The sequence below is a fragment of the Lycorma delicatula genome, chromosome 7, assembly GCF_047948215.1.
Source record: "Lycorma delicatula isolate Av1 chromosome 7, ASM4794821v1, whole genome shotgun sequence".
Classification (NCBI taxonomy): Eukaryota; Metazoa; Arthropoda; class Insecta; order Hemiptera; family Fulgoridae; genus Lycorma; species Lycorma delicatula.
In genome coordinates this window covers 128786309-128809367 of record NC_134461.1, presented here as the reverse complement: position 1 = coordinate 128809367, position 23059 = coordinate 128786309, and the positions used below count along the sequence as shown (strand labels likewise).

The following is a 23059-nucleotide window of genomic DNA, read 5'->3' as shown; positions in this document are numbered from 1 at the left end:
AGAGTCTTCGTAAAAGAATGGTAGGGTTCTGCAATTCAGATCATGGCAGTAGGGAAATTTTGAGAAGTTATTTTGGTAGCCCTGATAGCTTACAACCCAAAAGATTTTGTAGTATTAGTTCAAACCACCACACCAGTTTTTTTATTGTTGCTGAGGTGTTTAGTTCATTGGTATATTCACTTTCCAAGACAAAGCAAAGTATTTTGTGGAAGGCTCAATTAAACTTCGTAATTTTAGTTTAATGTGCATTTCGACATAAATATGGAAAAGAGCCAACACATGAAAATAATATATGATGCTGGTTCAAACCATTATCTATGTCTGTCCCTGATATGAGGTTGAACGTTCACGAACTGTTAGGGAACTTGAGAGAATATATTCCTTTCTGGATCTCCATATTAACTGGAAGATCCGCGAGAAGTGGTCTATAGTGGCTGGTTTTCTTTGCGCCCTTGCGGTGTGTAGGTCTGCCGAGAGAATTTAGTCAAGGTATTTGATCGTGGCAGGATCCTGGATGGCTAGGGTTCTGGCCTAGGCATTGGATTGGTTGGAGGTAGGCACATTAGCATCGTACCATGATTATATAGGTATTGTTTATGATTCGATCTGGGGCTCCTGTTTTCGGGGGTGGCCGCGCTGCCACACCAGAGTATGGTAGCCTGTACGACTGGGGGCATGGCCGCCATTGGCGGTTCTGATTGTGACTTGGTAATGCCGTGCAAGACTCCATGGGACAGGGTGGGGATGCAGGGTTTGTCCGGCTCCTGCACAGACCAGAATGAGGTTACGTTCCCCTTGTTAGGTGACTTTATTTGGTCGACTTATTTGGATGTAGGTCTGAATTTCTATGTTCCATAAAATATCATTTTGAATGTTATGAGTGTAAGATTTAACTTTCAATTTGTTCGTTTTCTGAGGTGTTCACAGACATGAACGATGTTGTCAAATTTGGACTAGGCACTGGGTCCGAGCTTCGACGGTTTTGGTTAGTTTGAGGGAATCATCTTAGGTTGGATGTGAAGATGTCCGTTAGAGGCCTACGTGAAGGCAAAATTTGATTTGTATTTTACTGATGCAAATGCCTGCCGAGGCATTTACATCGGTGGCATCCCGACCAAGGCCTGGCTGATGATTGTGAGATGTAATCAGTTAGAGGGTCTAAAGACGACCTCTGGTAAAGCCCCTCAGGGCTTGGAATAGAGGGGGTGGCGTGTAGCGACCAGCAATGTCACAAGGTGGGTGTCTTCCTCTGCAGGGTTGGGATGGTTCAAACCAAGAAACTAGATCTGTTCTCGAGGAAAAATCAACTGGCAGATCACAAGTATCAGATGAAACTGTTGAACGTATTAGATGATCTGCAATCATAAATCCTAAAATTTCATCTCTCATCAAAGCCTCGAGTTAGATATTCTAAAAACAACAATTCACAAAGTTTTACACAAAAGATTGAAATTACATGTATATAAAATCCAACTACAGCAGGAATTGAAACTTGATAATGGAGAAAAGCATTTCAATTTCAATGTTGAGATTTTCCAGATAATTAATGAAAACTAATCATTTTTAGATGGTATAATTTTCATGGATGAAACTACATTCCATATTAATGGATGTATTAACACACACAATTCACGAATATGGGGATCTGAATACCCATATGTAATTTTTGAGAAATGGTGTGACATGCTTAAAGTTAATGTTTGGTGTGGTGTGATGAAAAATTGTGTAATTGTGCCTTTCTTTTTCTCTGATAAGACTAGTAATGGAAATGAACATATCAGTATCTTAACTACTTTCCTCAACTGGATGAACATACATGAATTCATTCCATCACACACCCCCGTACTTTAATGCATTCGTCAGCCAGACTTTGAATGGAAAATTTAGACACTGATAGATAGACCAGCAAGGACCTATACCCTGGAACAGCTTGCAATTATTTCTTGAGGGGGTACATAAAAAACATTGTTATTCACAAAAAAATATATATGAGGAAATATAAATATATATATTATATATATATATATATATATATATAAGGAAACTATTAATGAAGCAATTGTAACCATAACAGAAGATATGTTAATTCTGGTGTGGGCAGAAACTGAATGTCAATTGGACATTTGCCAAGCGACTAATGGTGCACATATTGAACTTTATTAGTTATTTAAAAAAACTGGAATGACAAATTCAGTAAATAAACATCAACTAAGTATTATGTTTTCATTTAATCCATATTAAAAACCACTCCATTCTTTTATGAAGCTTCTGTATTTAAACTTCTGTTCATCGGGTTTCAGTTACATTGTACTTATTTAATGTAAACTAATAATAATGTTCTGTCCATTGTCACTCATTTATATTTCCTTTAATAACAAATTTTTCTGCATAGAAAACAAATATATATTTCAAAATATCAAAAATGGTGATTTTCATAGCAAAACAATGTTTATCATAATTCAGTCCACGATATAACTGTAACAAAAGCAAAAAATTGTTTTAATATTTTAGTATATAAATTACAGATGACTTTTAATTAAATACGTAGTAGTTTTTTTTAGAAGACTTTCAACTAATTGATTTTTATTTTTAAAAAATTAGTTGAATATGGACTACTCATGTGTTCTTCGAACTCTTTTTTTATTATATTTTTATAACTCTAACAAATGTAAATGGAAATTTATGAACCTACAAAATTAATCATCAAGAATCTGTTTAAAAATACATTATTAAAAAATATTGGATACAAAAAACAAATGGAAATTACAAGGTCAGATCAAAAAATAACAACAATCTTTTAACTGTACATGTTGAACATTGTCAATTTAATTGATTTTTTTTTATATATGTTATACCGACAGTGACATACGTGTTAATTTTCAGCCAGCTGCAATATTTAGTCTGAATTTGGTTAGCTAAAAAGCAAGACTTTTTTTACTGTGTTTAGCAATTTTTTTTTCACAAAATGTTGTCAGAGAATTTGTCTGAAATTTAGCGTTAAAAACAGAATTAAGTGCAGCGAAGCTTTTATAATGTTAAAGAAGGGGTTTCACAACAATGCTATGTTATAATCATGAGTTTATGAATGGTATAAACATTTTCAGAAAGGCCAAGAAGACATTGAAAATAATGCTAGGCCTGGATATCCTAGCATATCCAATCATTGATGAAAATGTCAAAAAAGTTAGACATTGTACTAATTTCAGACTCACCATTAAAGAGGTAGCCAAAGATATAGCAGTTTCATATGCCTCATGTGAAGCAAATTTTCACTAATATTTTAAAATGAAATGTGTGACAGTCAACTTTCTTCTGAAACTATTAAATTTTCAAAAAAAAAAAAAATAGCATCGTATAATCATTACTGAACAAATATTTACTGACAACCCAAATTTACTCAAATGTGTCATAACTGGTGATGAAACACGGGTGTATGACTATGACATTGAGACAAATTCTCAATCATCCCAATGGAAGTTTTCTGAGAAACCAAAACTAAATAAAGCACAAGTCTGATCTTAATGTGAAGGTCCTTCTAACTGTTTTCTTGACTGCAATGTACTATTCATCACGAATTCCTGTAGCAAAGTCATATAGTCAACAAGAAATGTTACCTAGAAATTTTATGCAATTTGTGTGAGGCAATCTGGAGAAAAGACAACTTGTAAATTTTGCACGACAATGCATAGATGCATATCGCTTTAATTATTCACAATTCTTGGCAAAATGTTGGTTGGCAACATTGTGATGCCATAACCACTTTACTTTCCAGATATGGCTCCTTGTGTTTTTTACTTATTTTCCAAACTTAAAAGGGCAATGTTTTTCAATAATGAATGAGATAAAGGTGAAATCACAAGTTGAGTTTAAGGCAATAATTCAAAAGCATTTTTCAAACTGGAAGGTACATTGATATAAATATAACAGCGGGACTACTTTGAAGGGGATGGGATAAACACTGAACATTAAATAAATACTTTCAGAAAAAATTAAAAATTCCTGTTACTTTTTGATCAAACCTGGTAATAAAAAACTTGGCCGTAGTTATATTGCCATTTTGTTGGCTAAAACTAAACAAAGCTAGACAATTCACCCAATTGTCTAGATATTTTTTGTACACTATTATCAAAAACTTTCTTACTCAGCAGATTGTTAAAATGTTCTTTTTTAAATGTAAACTGAATTTGTGAAACATGAAAGTCAATGCATTCTGTGAAACAAAAAATAACTAGTATACAAAGAGAACCTTAATATAAACAAACAGTCTTTATAACTCTTACCTTTTTATAACATTGTATCAATCAATGTCTGTAGTTTAAGATTATTTGGTTTCTATAATTTTCTCCCCAGTCTGTAGAAAATAAAAAGAAAAATTTTCTCAACAACAGGTATAAAAAACAACCTTGAGCAAGTATACTATTCAAACTTTTTTGTTTGAAACCAACATTTTGAATAAAATTAAAAAAAAAAAAAATTAATCAGGGACCAAAATTGAAATGCTCTTCAGAATTTAAAACCTTTCACAAATTTTAACAGCTTTTCTGTTGTACAAATGTTTTTGGTAATATGTTATCAGAACGCTATTTCTTGTTAAGATATGAAAAAGGTCTTCCATAAACCTAAAATTTCAATCACAGCTAACAGAAATGATGAATGTCAATTCATACTCCTCTTACTTAGGTCCATTATATTCAATTCATCCTTTCAATCAATTATATTTTATTTGTTCCTGCATTTGACACCCAAGCAAACACAAACATGCCAATCCACTTCAATTCTGAATAAAACTCAATTATATTTTAAATGATTCAAAAATATTCTAACATATTTGAGGTCTGGCGAAAATATAATGAACAGTTGCTCATAACTCACAAATGAAAAGAAATAGTCATATGAAATAAAAATGGCATAAAAGTACAATTTATTTAATACAAAAACTTACATTCATTTTTTCATATAGTCACCGATTTCACATACACAGCTGTACATTCCATCAACAAAGAATTCTGACAGTCTTTCCTTGACTCACACCCTTACTGTGTCCTTCCGTTCACCATCTGTGGTAAAATGAATATACGAGGTGCTACCCAAAAGTTCGGGGAATTTGAATTTCGCGCATGAGCCATTGCTGGTACTGTTAGATGTGACTAACAGTACTCTTTGTGAATCAGTGTTCCAACAGCTATGACAGTGAGAGGCTGCATTGTTGACTTTCATGCGGTTGTGTAATGTTGTGTTTTACTGCTTCGGCGAAGTTCTAAATGACAGATTTTAAAGAGCAAAGAAGCTGCATCAAATTTTGGTTCATGCTTAAAAAAACTGGTGCAGAAACCCACTGCATGCTTGTGGAAGAATTTGGTGACAATGCTATGAGTAAAAGTAAAACTTTTTTGTGGTACAAACGATTTGAAGACGAACGAACGACAGTCGATGACGATGAGCGTTCAGGAAGACCATCAACAAGCGCAACACTGGAAAACATCGCGAAAGTGCGAGAGGCTAGTGTTGCAGATTGTAGACAAACAATCCATGATGTTTGTGCAATCGTACAAATGTCATATGGGTCAATGAAAATAATATTCTATTCTATTCTTTAATTGCAGAATCCCAAATCCAGTGAGTATGGAGGGTTTGGAATAGGTTCAAATTTCAACTTCATAAAAGCCTCTCAGTGGTTGCACCCCACTGTTAACAGAATTTACAGTTGCCCAGTTGTGCAATAATGTGCCTTACTTGTTTTTTTAAATTTACCTATCTGGGTGGCAATTTAACAATCACTTTGAATCAATTTCTTTACCTTCTTTTGAAGCTTCTCATCAGCTACAGAAACTGGCCAACTTCTGTTGGCCAGTTGTGGTTCATTGCCAATACTTGATTTACAGGCTTCTGATGCCACAGAATTTAATTGCAGACCTAATCACAGTACATCACCACACATAGCTTTTGGATGACCATAAATATCATTAGTGTTCACTTTTTCAATGTTAAAAATTCAATTACTTCATGTTGTTTTAGACACGCTGAAATAGCAAGGGTGGTACTTGATTCCATAACGGTGACTAATAGAAAATTAGAGGGCATGGGTCAACATTTTGGAATGTTCATAGTAGGGCAATGAAAGAACAAGATGGCAGCACCTATCCCTTTATGCTACATTTTATTATTTCATTACATTTTTGATATTTATATATTAATTGTTTTAAAAAATATAAATTTAAGTTTAAAAAAAAAATGAAATTAATGAATGATGAATGTATAACTTTAATATACAACAAAGCAAATATTTTAGAATATACTAATATTAAACGCTACATTAAAATAAAGTCAAACAAAAAAACTTTAAGGAATAACTTCTCATTTAATCCCATAAAACAATTAATGAAATTTAAATTTTACCATAATAAAAACTTTCTTTTTTATAAATGGAAGCAACAAAAAGACTTTTTTACTAAATAGTTTTTTTTATTCAATAAACAAAAAATGTATACAAATTTATTAGTACCATATAAGACTGTTTAAATCAATTTAAAATTACAAATATTAAATACTATACAAATACAAAGGATAAAAAGGAAAAGTTATACCACAATAATTTTACATTTTTATTGTATTTTTCTTGTACCTGTTTCAGAACAAAAAAAGAGATCACAGAATATGTTTCACAATTTGAAAATTTTTTAAATTCTGTTACAAACTGTAACTTATAAAGCTTACAACTTTGCAAAACTATTTTTCCAGGCCTTTAGAATGTTTTCAGCTTGTTTAAGATTTTCATCTTTCTGTAACATTCAAAACACAACAAATATTACAGTAAAAATATTTTAAAATCAATTATCATATTAACCGACACAATTACAGTAATTCTTAATCTAAATACTGAAAAATGTCTTCTCTTTCTGTACTCTGAAATGACAGAAATACATTCTTATTAACATTCAGTGCTATGGAAGTGTTTACATACAATACAAAAACATTTAATAAAAAACATTTGGAGCTACTGATGTATACTGTGTGTTCTTTTTTAAAACAAAACTTTTTTAGAATAACTACAAATCTTTTCTATTTATTTTTATAAAAACATGCTAGGAACAACAATGAATCTATTTAAACACTGTGAACAGAGAGAGTGATTTTGATTGATGTGTGATATTCTGGAATTTTCCTGATATGCAGTGCATCTTTGTTGATTTGGAGTCTGTAGACAGCTCACCCCAGTATTTAGGGGTGTTATATCCCTGAATCACCATGCTGTAATTAATCTGATTCATTTTATATTGAATCTGCAAGAACTTGAAATCACAATGATTGTTTGTTTCTAATACTTATTGAAGAAAATGTAAAAGAATGCAATCCTATATAATAAATTTAAGCAGTAAACAAATAAATAATAATAATTTATTAAATTTGAAAATATTCCTTTTTTTCTGCTCAAAAATGATGGGAGGAAAATTTTATCAATTTTAATGACATTACTATACCCAAAAATATATTAATTTTTTTAATGAAATACATGTAAATAAACACTTACAGATATGAATAATGACTTTGGAAAATCTACTCTGGAAATTTTTACGATTGCTACACCTATGTAAAAATAGCAATAAAAACCATTTTTGCATAATATATATTTTTTATTGGGAGTGAATGGGTTATTTTGTATATTTTTAAGAAGTTTAGTAATTAATTATATATTATATATATGCCCCCGTTTTATTAAATTATATGCATATATAAATATACTAGCTGGTTGCGGCTTGCTTCACTTGTCCAATCATCCAGCCAGGGAGCTCTGCCCCTTGATCCCCAACATGTTTGTGAGAATATTAAAAGTTTATAGATACTCATTTCCTTTAATGGATGATTTAATATCTTATCTTAATCCCCGAGGAAACTAGAACCTTGATCTACAGCTTACAATCTTTCCTGGATAACGCAAATAAATTCTGAAGATTTGAAAACTATCAGTTGGTTGGTTCTCACATGAAGTTGTTGCAAATGGACAACTTTTGTACTTGTGCTCCATCTGGCAAAAATGGTGAATTTATATATATACACATATATTCCATAATTTTGTTAATTATGGAATGCCACTGACATCTGAGGCAGAATGATAGCGTCTCAATCTTTCCTGCGGGAGATTCAGGTTTAAATGCTGGTCAGGCTACCAAACAAATTTTCCATTCCATATTCTCATATATAAATTTTGAGCTTAAGTGATGAATTATTCATACAAAAACTGTTAAATTATATTTAAGAACAGAATTTCATCTGCTGATAGTTTAATAAACTTTTAAAGCTTATTACAATAAAAGACTTACAACAGAAAAATAAATCATAGGAATTGATGACACATCATTTGAATCACTGTGCTATTTGGGAAAAGTAGACTGAATACAAGTTATTCATCAATACGTTAAATTACTGACAATAGACGTACTCTGATATTAGAAAAAGGTAATCTTTACAATACTAAAAAAAAAAAAAAAACAGAAGCACATGAATGTGAAAATGTTGCACTACCCCCTCTCTCAATATCACACAAACCAAAAATGAATAGAATGTTGAGTTAGATGAAGAGCAGGTTGGCTTCAGAAGTGCATATGTACAAAGTAGGCAGATCTGGTTCTCAGTGAAATTTTTAAAGCATGCTTAAGAAGAATAAAACCACCTTCATGTCATTCCTACAATTGGAGAAAGCATTCATAATCTAGAATGAAAAGTATGTGATGAGATATTAAAAAAAAAAAAAATTGGATTTAAATATAGAGAAAGAAGACATACAAAAAGCGTGTAATAAGTAGGTAGCATTTGAAAATGAAGAAAAGCAAAGACTAGAGACAGCAGACTGTGGGAAGATTGTGGAGATGGAGTCTATCCCCATTACTTTTCAACTTGTACAGTGAGGTAACAGAACTGAATGAAACAGTTGAAAGTAAAGTAACTATCGTACAGATATCCAACCAATGGAAATAAAGATATTAGGTTTCACTGACAAAATTATTCTTCTGGCAAAAACAAAAAATGAGTTAGAAAAAGTATTTCTGTAAACTTGTAATAGATATGGTACAAATTTATGACCGAAAGAAATATTTAGACTGAAAAAAAATTAAAACAAAGATAATAAAATATGACAGAAAGATGGAAAATGAAAACTTAAATAGAATAAACTTAGATGATAAAATCAAAGTTGCAGAATTCTGTTATTTAGACAGTAAAATTACAAAGAATGGATGATATCAAAAATAGACTGGCACAAGCAAGGTGAGGGCTTTCATGTAAAAAATATATTCACTAGTACCATAAGTATATCTAAGAATTAAAAAGAAATTCTTGAAAATATTAATATGGAGTGTGTCAGATTGTAGTGGTGATGCACAGACAATAGGAAAAGCAAAATGGGGAAAAAGAGGCTTTTGAAATAATGAAAAATTTAAATTAAGAGGCTATAAAATTTATAAGAGAGGAAAGAAATCTGTGACAAAATCTTGTACATGAATCAAGTCAGAAGGCCATATATTATTACATCCTGGTTTAGATAAATTTTTAATCCAGTTTTTCTCAACACAACTGTGAGTATAATTTATTTGAAATTGTGTAATGACAGTAACAATGAATGTGTTTATTGCACACTATGTACTGAATTATTTTCTGTTGCACGTAAAGGAAAGGGCGATATTGAAGACCACATGAAAACAGCTAAACATAGGAGGCTATTAATGCTACTGTATCAGCAAACAAGAGATTTTTTTAGAGCCAAAGGTGGGGGAATAACTCTTTTCATGTGGTCTTCAATATCGCCCTTTCCTTTACGTGCAACAGAAAATTCTCCAGTACATAGTGTGCAATAAACACGTTCATTGTTACTGTCATTACACAGTTTCAAAAATTTGTAATCCTGTGGCAGGTTAACATTAAACACACATTTTCTTTTACCCATTGGTAAATGATGAGACAAAAACAGAGATAAAATGTTCAAAAACATGTAGATAAGTTACTTCACATACAAAAACAACATAAACACATTGCCCCTGTTGTGTTGCCAAGTGACTAAATAAAAAGTTGTGGCGAGACCGGCAGCCATGTCTCCGTCAAAATCAATGTCAGTGGTTTCTCCAAGGTCAGCTGAGAGATGCACAGCCATAAGAGAATATTTAAAAACATGATCTCAAACATAGTTCTAAAATTAAAAAAAATTCTCACCAGTCATAAAAATTCTCAAATCCCAGACATTTTTGGAACCCTGGAGAGCACTAAAAAACCAGGACTGTCTGGGCTAAACCCAGATGTATGGTAAGCCTCCTATATATATATATATATATATACATGTAGTAATGGAGATTTGCTGGTTGAAGCAAAAACTTTGATGAATTGAATTAATAAACAGTGAACTGCGAGTCTCTATCACTGGAAACTGGGTTTGAACTGAATAATTCAGTCAAATTAATAAAATTACAAAAATAATAGAATTAAATTTACAATAAATAAAATCTATATCTATCTACACTATCATAAAAAGTATACTCGTATACAGAAGATGATTTTTGTTTGTTTGGGATAAACAAAAAACTGCTAGTTTGGTCACAACCAAACATTTACCAGTGTTTCTAGGCATAACTGACAAGGTTTTTACATATATTTCATCTCAATAAATCTTGAGGAACCAACTGATCGATTGCTTTCAAATTTTCAGGATACATTCGTATTACACCATGGAAGGTTTTAAGGCACAGACCCAAAGTCCTAGCTCTCTAAAGGTTAAAATATTAAAAATATTATTTCTTCACCCCCAAGGAGGGTGAGTTTGTAGATTACAGATATTCATTAAGAAAAAAAAGATTTATCCTTTTGCATTATTATTATATTTCTGCCTCCATGGCCACACCTTTGTCGTCAAGGGTGTGTATACTTTAGTTATTATAGCTACTGTTATTCTGCCTTTAGTAATTTAGTTTTTTTTCAGGTTTCTATAAAGCTTGAATTCTTTAATTCTTATTTATCAGAATTATTCTACAATCATGAGGCTAACAAACAGTGTGGGGATCCAGGGAGTGGAGTTCTTGGGGTAGACGGTAATGGCGACCAAAGCAAGCTCTGCAGTTGTCTAAGATGCTGTCTCCCTATGCTCTGTGGCCCTGTGGTAGGCCCTGAGCTGGCTCCAGGGTTCACCTGAGCCAACCTAGTAGGTCCTGACGGTCTAGGTTCTGGCTATACGAGTCAGTTAGTAAAGATACATACAGAAGTTAAAAACTGTAGAGGAAGATGTGGATTGGAATAAATGAAACAGATATAAATTGAAAGTGTAAGATTCAGTAGGTATGTCAAGATTAAAAGATTACACAGAACAAAAGATATGGAGAATGAGGAATACAGTTAACTGATTCAAGAATAAAGAAAAGTTTTAACACACCGATTGCAATATCGATTACTTTTATCCTGCATGAGCATTTACAGTGAGGCATCCTCTCCTCTTCATTTCCCTTCAGTGCAGCAGATGTATTTTTTAATTATCTTCCTCATTTATTTTTTTATATCATACTGAATAATTCTAAAGATTAAATTCTGACAATAAAGAATTAAATTCATACTGGATCTAGGTGACTAGTATCATACAATTTGAATATTAAATTCATAGTGGGCAGTATAGGGTCCTTTATGACCAATATGTAACAATCATGCATAGTACATATGATTAACTATATCATAATTTTACATTACACAGATCACATCAGTCAGGAATGATTATTTCATTAACCGATAGAAATTTTTAGACATATACGTACATATTTTTGTACGTATTTTTGTACATACGTACTTATGTATGTATACATATATACTGCAAAGAATGTACTGGACAACCAGGAAATTACTAACTTCGTTTCAATTTATACCACGCAAATTAAAATTAAATTTATTTTGGAACAAATGCCTCAATATCTTAAAATATATTTTAGCAGCTTATTAATCTTTGTATTAAAAGCTAAAAAAATACAGTACAATGTGTACTAACCTAGTAGCAGTTGAAGATGAAGAAAAGCAATGACTGCCGACAGTGGCAAGATTACCACAAGGATGGAGAGTCTATCCCTATTATTTTTCAACTTTTATAGAGAGGTAACAGAATTGAAAGAAACAGTTATAGGTTGTCCATATTTTAAGTATTAAGTATTTCATATTACACAATGCAATGATGATTTCATATGTTCACTTTCTATGCTATTATAATTTTTTATTACAAAATTTAATAATAACTCAAGAATTATATATGATAAATTTTTGTTTTATTGTGAAAAGTAGTGTATCGTTTGTTAACATTACATTTCCAATATTTTCAAAATATTTTCTCATAAAAAATAAAATACTATGTCAATTGTTGATGTCTAATAGCAATTGATTTCCTTTTGTTTTAGTTAATTTTTTATAACAATTATTGAGGAGCAGGGATTTTATTTTCTGTATAATATTAATATAATTATTTTGGTTTTATTATGATATACATTTATAATTTAAAATGTTATGTATTAACTTGTTTAAAATTTGGTGATTGTAATTTTTCTGTTATTTTATATCAAAAAAAATATTTTATTTTTGTTTTTGTTATTCTTGAACCAAAATATTTTCAGGTAGTAAGAAATTTTTTTAATGATTTGCTTTTTGTAAGATATTTGTGTGATTTATATATTGTTTAGATTAATAATTCTAGATTAAAAATGGTTTTTGTATTTTTTTCATTCATAAGATTTTTAAAATTTCTTAATTACATTATTTTATAAAAAATTCTATTTTCAAATCAACTTTCAATAAAAATAAGATTAAATATAATTTTCAAAAGGAATGAAATTTACGTAACACAAAATTAATTTTTTTTTTATTGTGACAAGTCCCCAAATATTAATTTTCAATTAAAAATAAATCCCTTGTACTAGAGGAGGTGAGGATACCAATTCTTTATCAGAAAAAACAATAAGTAGGGCACGCAAATTACATGCATTAAAATACTGCAGTCAACATATTAAACAATTAGAAAATTTCCTTACACAACAAGAGGACACCAATTGTAACAAATCAATGATGATAGCATAATGATTTTTAGTAGCTGCTACATCAATGTGCAACTCTCTAAATAGCTATAAAAAATTGTAATGTTTTTGGTTAAATGAAAAAGTTTTGGTTTCATGGTGGTCCTTTTATATTTTCTTATCATAAGGATATATATAGGTTATTTATTTTATTTTGCAAGGTATAAAAAAAAAGTATTTTGTAAATTTTGTGACAAGGTGATATTCAACTAGATTCCTGAGGGAACAACTGAATAAAGTTTAAAAAAGTTTAGTGCAACTAAAAGAGGTTACTTATTTTTTTTTTTTATGAATGCATACACTCTCTTTTAATGGCATCAACTGATATGATTATTAACTACCACAAAAAATGTTAAAAGCATGCAGTGAACTGCACCCAGCATTAACTTTGTGATCTATACATACTAGTTCATTGAACACGGCTTTGATGGCTGGAAATTTACCATATTTCACATCCTTCAATTTCAGGAATTCCTGAACATAAATTCCTTAAGAATTTCTTAAGATGAATTCCTTAAGATTTATTTCACGTACAGTGGATCCATGAGTTACTAGAAATGCAGATTATGTGTTACAGCAGTTTATTATGATAATTAATGTAATTAAAATGTATTTATTACTGAATAAACAAAAAAAGAAGAGAAATAAGAATAAATAAATACACCTTAGGATGTTTATACATACCTTAATAAAACAATAACGTACATATTCTTCACCTAAAGGTTTATTTTGTTCACTGTAAAATGCTGATGGTGGAATACCTTGTAATTTAACATTTTTTGACATCCATTTTGCAAATCTATAATCTCTTCTAACATCAGTTTCTTCACTAAGGTTCATATTTCTTTCTAAAATAAATAATACATTTAACATTATAATTTACTACAAAATTCAACTTATTTCAACTTATTGCTGAAATACTTTTAGAAATCATCAGATTTGTTTAATACTAAAACTGGCTATAACTCTATTGCTGCTGCAGAAGATTAATAATAAAAGGAAAGTGTCAAACAAAAGTTTTGGTATCCGGGTTTTTTGCAAATGTTGACATTTGAAGAACCCTTTAGACCAGCATTTCTCAACCTGGGGTTCACTGTGATATGAAAGGGGATGGCAAAATTAGCCTATAACTTTACACATAAACAATAATGAAATTATTTTATGAGAAAAACAATCATTTATTATGTAAACATTTTACTTACAGTTACATATGTACAGAAATTAAATTAATGAGATGGTTGCATCTGTTTTTCATTTAAAAGTTTCTCCATAAGTGGATATATGTTAGAAATACACAAAAGCAATTGTTTTCAAGTGATAAAAGATGACCTCTATATTTAGTTTTTAGCACATCCATAGACAAAAACCCTTTTGACAGAGGAAAGACATGGGGAAATGGATTAATATTTTAGGTCTTCTGTGACTAAATTTCCATATTCACTTCAATAAGCAAGCCAAAACGTATCTAAATCTTCAGATGTGAATTGAAGTTGTAATGTTTCATCAGCAGATAAGCTGGTCGCGAATTTCAGCTGGTAACTTAGCAGCTGCAGCAACATTTTCACTAAATGGATTCAGTACCTATCTCTTCAAGAAATCATTTTTATCTTCTGGGAAATACTCCCCCAACTGAATTTTTAGATTATGCAAATACAGTTTTATGCTGTCCAAGCTGTGGTGAACAATAGTGTCTTCTTCATCCAAATTTTTCTCAATATAATCTGAAGTAAGTAGAAACATATCACAATTTTTGCTTTGAAGGTGAATAATCCAGATATAAGGCTCTTTAATGAAAGCATGGACTTTGTCTGTCATTAATATGTTTTTATCACAACCTTGTAAATTCACATTCAGGTCATTTAAATGTGAAAATACAACAGCTAAGTCAGCCTACAGCAACATATACTCATTATTCTGTAAAAACATTGATGATGGAATTTGTTTATCCTGGAAAAATATTATTAATTCATCTTCCAATTCCAATAAGCATATTAAACATTATTCCCCCACGATAACTATCTGACTTCTGTACGGAAAAAAGATATTGTTTTCTTTTTGCCTATTTCATCACACAGTTTATCAAACAGACTATTTTTTAATGGTCAACTTTTAATAAAATGAATTACTGATTTTACAGCTTTACAGAGAATTTTTTTGAGACCTGGTTCTTTTCGGCTATGGTGCTTTTAGGGAGAGATGGCAGAAATTCGGCCTGGTAGATTCTGGGATGTGTCCTCAGTGTAGACAATTGATGACATCTATCATGTTCTTTATGAGTGCTCGAAGTACGAGTTGATGTGCATGGAGACCATCTGTCAGCTTGATCTCGTCGGGTCAGCATTCAATCTCCGTGTAAATTGGAGGAGCCAGGTCGAATGGGCAATAGTGGAAAGTTTTATAGTGTACTTAGAAAAGGAAAGGTTTACTGAGGGGATCTAGAGCCCTACTTGGATTTCTCTTGTATTCTGTTTTTGTTGATATTTTGTTATTAATCATGTTTTTCTTGTTGTTTTTGTCCAATGTTTTGTTTCAATGTTACTGTGTTGTTATTATTTGGTGTAAAATTTTTATGTTTCGTGTTGTGTGTTGAACTCACTTTTACATTCTATGGGTGGGTAATTCAGTTCCTTTGTTTAGTTAAGTCCTTTCAGTGTTACTCAAGACTTGGTAAGATGTGTTTTGTTCTGAGTTCATTAAATAGTAGTACACCGATGGGAATGTCAATCATGGCATTCGCATCGGTGGCATCCTGGACGGGGCGGACTGGAATATATCAAAAGCAGAGGTTTTGAAGATGACCTCCGGTAAAGCCATAAGGGCTAGGATTGGAGGGGGTGGTGGAGGGTGTCTTCCCCTAGGGGGATGAGGATGTCATAGAACAATCTAGTTTTTTTACCAATTGCATCACTGAATGTAGATGGCTCACTTTGTTTTTCAGAAATTTATCCGTTTTGCATAAGAATCTAATTGGAAAAAAGCATTTACACCATTTGACTGCACATTAAAATACCGAAACCTCAATTATTATATTATTTTCAATGAAACAATGCTTTTAAAAACTTAAATAAAGGCACCAGACACACGCTTTGCATTTGAAATTAAACTGACATTCTGCAATCCCTTACGCCTTTTTTATACTGCTGAGAGCACGATGTGTTCAAACATATCATATGCATGTTTGAACATGATGCAGCTAAATAGTTTTAATTAGGTTTCATTGGGTTGCGGTTGAATGATCATGAAATATTCACTATATATTTTTTTTTACTTTTTGGGGTCATGGAGCTAATAATGTGAGAAACACTATTTTAGACCAACAAACACAAGTTATAGAAATTTCCAGAAGTTGTATACATATACTAATTTGTTTTTTTAATAATATCGTTGGATTGGTTCAACATAAATTCTGAAAATAATTCAAAGATGTCGATGTATGGGGGATGAGATGCTATTAAATTTTGGATAAGATTAAAAATGAGGAGAGGTAGTTCAACATTTCTAATTTTTAACTCTCTGCATAATTGTAGAGAATTTAGGTTCAACACTTTCAGGTCTAACGTCAGATTGATGTTTTTTCCTTTTTTTTTGATAAATTCCTCCATTATTATCCCTAACCCTACATACAAGTATATTATGTGAAATAAGAAGTTTCAAACTTGATCTTTCTAATTATGTATTACACTATACATTTTACTACAGTAAACAAATATTATTTTCAAAGATGTACTCATTTTTAGATTTTGCAAAAGTATTTACAAACTAGAACCAAAATAATAGTTTGGATTTGTTTTCTCTCAGTATTCTGTAATGCTGTAATCTACTTCTAACACTAAATCTTCCTTAAAATTTCAGTACATTATGGGAAATATATATTGTAAAAGTGAATACCACAACAGAATGTGATAACACACCAAAACAGACTGATCAAAGAATGCGGCTAATGGCGATAGATCGCGAACAAAAACATCAATTCATAGTTTTTACTGACATAGACAGCATATGTGGGAAAAAATCTAGAACTATGTTAAGTGATGTCCATATGTGTGCCATCTAGCAAACTAAGACATCGTGCCCGTATCACGTACAGGCATTATCTTAAAGTGTTAATATCATGAAAGTCTTATTCAATTATTTAAAATTAATCAGATTTAGGGTGGGGAGATATTCAAAATTACTTCTAAATAGTTTTTATCTCATATTTTGAAAAACTGTAAACCAAAAAAGTAAAATATCTTGCCTCATCTTACTAACCATAGCATTTTATACTAACGTAAATCATATGTGTTAACATCCAGTCTTCCAAGACTTTGCTGCCCTCATTATTTGATATATCCCCATGCTATATTGTAAAAATATTACTGATGACAAACTTATGCCTCTCAAATGAATGTTATTGTAACCATTAAAGTTCAATTTTTTTTTTTTTCCCTACCCTCCCCGACCGGATATCCAATTAAGTATACTCAGTCGGGGAGAGTGTCCTTTTACTCTCAAAGGAGGCGTCCCCCACCCGCCGGCTATACGTCCGGCACGGCAGGTTGGCCTCCCCGGTCTCGGATCTTTTGTTTTACATTGCCTGCCTCTAATCCCTCGCTTTAGAGCCAAGGTCCGGCTATGCCGTCCCCCAGCGCCTCAGCAGGGAACCGAGACTCGGTCTTTACGCCTCTAATCGACAGCGCCGACCCTACAAAGAGCCTATGCTCCCGCAGGGACGACCCCGCCGACCGGGACTTGGTCTTTTATTTTAACCCAAACTCAAACTCCCCTGGTGTTCACCCCCTTCTCAGGTACCCGCACACCAAGGCGTACAGGCCCTCCATGGAGTGACTGTCCGCCCTACCCTACTGTTTATACTCCCATTCTTCTGTCTTCATCCTCTTTGGCCCGCAGGACCTCCCCGGCGAACCTGCGGAACCATTCCCAGTACTCATTGTTGTACCCCAACCAGTTTATGAGATTTTCTGGTGTAAGACCATTAATTACTATTTGACCTCTGTTAACGGCCCATCTTGGACATATGAACAACGTATGTTCGGCATCGTCGTTCTCTGGACAAGAGATGCACTGCGGGGTGGCTCTCTTCCCGATCCTATACAGATACTGACCAAAAGAGCCGTGCCCCGTCAGTAATTGTGTCATGTAAAAATTGACATCTCTGAGTCTATTGTTATTCCAGGTTTTAATATTAGGGATTAGGCGTCTGGTCCATTCTCCCACTCTGGACCCTGTCCACTCTTCTTGCCATTCTTGTTCTATAATCCCTTCCATCTCTTCTTTCGACATACCGCTGTGTCTGAGGGTTCTGGCTTTTATCTGAAGGTCTATGGGTAGGACCCCGGTCAGTACGCACAGCGCGTAATACGATACCGTACAGTAACTAGCAGCTACACGCAGCAATGCCAGTCTATGGACACTTCTCAACTTCTTTTTATTTCGATGTATGTTCATTGCCGCCCCCCATATGGGAGCCGCATACAGTACCGTCGAAGTGATAGCCGCGGTTATCAATCTTCGAATAACCATTTTAGGTGTGCCGTGGTTTTGAAATAATCCTCTTAATCCCTTTACAGCAGGAGTAACTCTCCCACAAATCATATCAATATGCTTGCTGAACCTTAAACTTTTGTCCAGAAGTACCCCCAAGTATTTTGTTTCTTTTACTTCATCAATTCTCTGTCCTCTGATATTTAGATTCACACTTCTTAATGGTCTTCTACCCGAGAGGACCAGGCAACAGGATTTATTAGGAGCTATTTCTAATTTGTTATCCTCCATCCATTCATCTATTGTTCTAAGCGCTTGGTTTGCCTTGTTCTCCAGTTCATTAATATCTCTGTCTTCTACTAATATTGCGATATCATCCGCGTATCCTACTATCGATACCCCTTCGGGGTAGTTCAGCCTGAAGATTTTATCATAGAAAACATTCCATAAGGTTGGGCCAAGGACAGATCCCTGCGGCACCCCTCCGAATACCTGAAATATGGCTTTCCTTTCTAGGGTTTTGACCTCTATGAACCTATTTTGCAGATATTGATCTATCTGATTTACTAAGTATTTACTTATTTGCATGGCTTGAAGCACCTCAATGATGGCTGTCCAGGGGACCGTACCAAATGCGTTTCTAACATCAAGCATTATGATCATGGGGATTTCTCTAGTCCTCCATGTACCGCTTCTGCAATTTAATGCCCAGTTTTTTACCTTCTCGACTGCGGTCACCGTGGACCGTCCCTTTCGAAATCCGTATTGTTCCGGATGTAGACATTGTTTTTCCTCTATTTCCTCTCTAAGTCTATTTTCTAACAACCTTTCAACTACTTTTCCCATATTATTTATGAGCGTAATCGGTCTATATGCTGTGTTCTCTTGAATTTGTCCTGCCTTTAGGAGGAAGACTGTTCTTGCTTCCTTCCAGCTTTCAGGGAAGCTTCTATTTTGTAAGCCGTAGCTGGCTACATCGACTATTTCCCAAGGTACGATCCTAGCTATTATCTTAATGATGGCCGCTGGGATGCCATCTGGGCCGGGGCTTTTCTTATTTTTTTTAAAGTTCATTTGGTAGCTAACAACTACACACCTAAATGGCATTCATTTTGATATATCCATGAGCAATATTTTTGTTAGCTTTGTTTTATAAGAATGCACAAAACTTAGACTTTGACAAGTCTATTCAAGTACCCACAGTACTACAGTATTCAAAACTACAGTAATTCAAATACTTGGATATAGACGAACGGCCCTAAGAAACCGTAAAACATAAGATAGCAACTTTTCATTATCACCTAGAACAGTTCACATCTTAGCCTCTAGGTTAAACTTGTGATACAATACCGCATAACAGATACAATCCACATGGGTGGTGCACTGTTAATTGACCATCACAGCGTGCACAAACTGGTGCATCTGTTTACGTCATCAGATACCCATGAGTGAGCCATGGCGTTATTCGCAAACGGCAAATAATAACCTCCTCTCAATGGTCATTTCTGCATGAAGAGCTCCACAGTGAGACAGTGTTTTTGACCGGATGAAGTTTACTGTTAATATTAGCATCCCACTGCTACTTATCATGCACCATCCTCTTCAAGAAAGAGACAAGCTTTTTCAAAGCAATGTGATTGGTGAAAGGAGGCTGCAAACAAGCCTCCTTTCTGCACCATCAGCACACTCATTGCCTAAAATCTGAATATGGCTGGGGATTCAGCAAAAGTTCACTGATGTATTACGGTAATTCATTTGCAAAATTACACAATTAATCTCACAGTCAACAGGGTGTCTGAGTACAGGTCTTAATCCCCTGTAAGGTACTCATGGAATCTGAGCAAACAATAAAATGTCAACATTTTATAATTTTTAATTACAAAATTCTGTAGTTTGTAATTTCTCTTATAAATGGCATACAATTCTGCAACAAAAATACTGGTGATGCTGGAAAATACTGGCTAAACATGTTATGTTCTGTTGCCAACCACAAACAAAAGAATTAAAGTTTCTAGAGCTGTCCATATATATAACCTGTATTATCAGGATTCATGTTATTTATATTATAAAATTTGGTTTTGTAAGATAACTGGATTTGTGTTCTTTTTATTATACTGTCAAAGAACAAAGCAAGGTAATTAACAAGAGAAAGCTGTCAAGGGGGGCAACAATATGGAGCAACAGCAAGGACTGTAATTTATAAAATACATTACAAAATTAACATTTTTTACAATTTCTGATACTTAATCTGTTTTTCAATTTATTAAAAATGTTGTATTTGGTATCTGTTAAAAAAGTGGGTCAGTCAACTGCAGCCATATTTTTTACTACAAATTTTTGATATTTTTAAACAATTATACTTCAAATACAGTTTAATTTTGACAATTAATACATCCTTTGGTCAAACGAATCAACTGGGACCCAAGTTTTTAAATAATAATTTTTTTTCTCTCATCCATACTTTAATGCTACATAATTTCTTAAATTAAAAACGATCCACTTGCTTGAGATCAAATTGGACTCAAATTTTTTTACTAAACATTCTGATTTTTTTCCACCATTGTACTTTAAAAACTATTTACAAATCCTACTTATTTGAAATAAAAATCTGTCAATGACAAAACCAAGTAAGTTATGTAATCCTTTGCCAGCTTTTTATCTCTGGTATTTAATTCTATAAATGTCAGCAGTTTGAGCACTGGATCATTGAGAACTTTTATTTTTTGTCTTCAGTCATTTGACTGGTTTGATGCAGCTCTCCAAGATTCCCTATCTAGTGCTAGTCGTTTCATTTCAGTATACCCTCTACATCCTACATCCCTAACAATTTGTTTTAGATATTCCAAACGTGGCCTGCCTACACAATTTTTCCCTTCTACCTGTCCTTCCAATATTAAAGCGACTATTCCAGGATGCCTTAGTATGTGGCCTATAAGTCTGTCTCTTCTTTGAACTATATTTTTCCAAATGCTTCTTTCTTCATCTATTTGTCGCAATACCTCTTCATTTGTCACTTTATCCACCCATCTGATTTTTAACATGATGCCTTAGTATGTGGCCTATAAGTCTGTCTCTTCTTTTAACTATATTTTTCCAAATGCTTCTTTCTTCATCTATTTGTCGCAATACCTCTTCATTTGTCACTTTATCCACCCATCTGATTTTTAGCATGATGCCTTAGAATGTGGCCTATAAGTCTGTCTCTTCTTTTAACTATATTTGTCCAAATGCTTCTTTCTTCATCTATTTGTCGCAATACCTCTTCATTTGTCACTTTATCCACCCATCTGATTTTTAACATTCTCCTATAGCACCGCATTTCAAAAGCTTCTAATCTTTTCTTCTCAGATACTCCGATTGTCCAAGTTTCACTTCCATATAAAGCGACACTTCAAACATACACTTTCAAAAATCTTTTCATGACATTTAAATTAATTTTTGATGTAAACAAATTATATTTCTTACTGAAGGATCGTTTAGCTTGTGCTATTCGGCATTTTATATCGCTCCTGCTTCGCCCATCTTTAGTAATTCTACTTCCATAATCTTTTCTCCTCCTATTTTCACATTCAGTGGTCCATCTTTGTTATTTCTACTACATTTCATTACTTTTGTTTTCTTCTTGTTTATTTTCATGCGATAGTTCTTGCGTAGGACTTCATCTATGCCGTTCATTGTTTCTTCTAAATCCTTTTTATTCTCGGCTAGAATTACTATATCATCAGCAAATCGTAGCATCTTTATCTTTTCACCTTGTACTGTTACTCCGAATCTAAATTGTTCTTCAACATCATTAACTGCTAGTTCCATGTAAAGATTAAAAAGTAACGGAGATAGGGAACATCCTTGTCGGACTCCCTTTCTTATTAGGGCTTCTTTCTTATGTTCTTCAATTGTTATTGTTGCTGTTTGGTTCCTGTACATGTTAGCAATTGTTCTTCTATCTCTGTATTTGAACCCTAATTTTTTTTTAAATGCTGAACATTTTATTCCAGTCTACGTTATCGAATGCCTTTTCTAGGTCTATAAACGCCAAATATGTCGGTTTGTTTTTCTTTAATCTTCCTTCTACTATTAATATGAGGCCTAAAATTGCTTCCCTTGTCCCTATACTTTTCCTGAAACCAAATTGGTCTTCTCCTAACACTTCTTCCACTCTCCTGTCAATTCTTCTGTATAGAATTCTAGTTAAGATTTTTGATGCATGACTAGTTAAACTAATTGTTCTGTATTCTTCACATTTATCTGCCCCTGCTTTCTTTGGTATCATTACTATAACACTTCTGACAAGTCTGACGGAAATTCCCCTTTTTCATAAATATTACACACCAGTTTGTATAATCTATCAATCGCTTCCTCACCTGCTGTGCGCAGTAATTCTACAGGTATTCTGTCTATTCCAGGAGCCTTTCTGCCATTTAAATCTTTTAATGCTCTTTTAAATTCAGATCTCAGTATTGTTTCTCCCATTTCATCCTCCTCAACTTCCTCTTCTTCCT

General features: G+C 32.9%; 1 protein-coding gene across 10 annotated transcripts in view; it reads right to left on the bottom strand.

The window, feature by feature from the left end:
- Positions 1 to 6138: 6138 nt before the first annotated feature.
- Kyat (Kynurenine aminotransferase) overlaps positions 6139 to 23059 on the bottom strand; it is a 363126-nt gene continuing 346205 nt past the window's right edge. For all 10 annotated transcript variants that reach the window (XM_075370234.1, XM_075370239.1, XM_075370240.1 and 7 more), the window contains 2 exons: positions 13761 to 13924; positions 6139 to 6779 (listed from right to left, as the gene is read on the bottom strand). In XM_075370234.1, the coding sequence (XP_075226349.1) occupies positions 6711 to 6779; positions 13761 to 13924 (233 nt within the window). In that variant the 3' untranslated portion in view covers positions 6139 to 6710. The remainder of the gene's footprint in view (positions 6780 to 13760; positions 13925 to 23059) is intronic.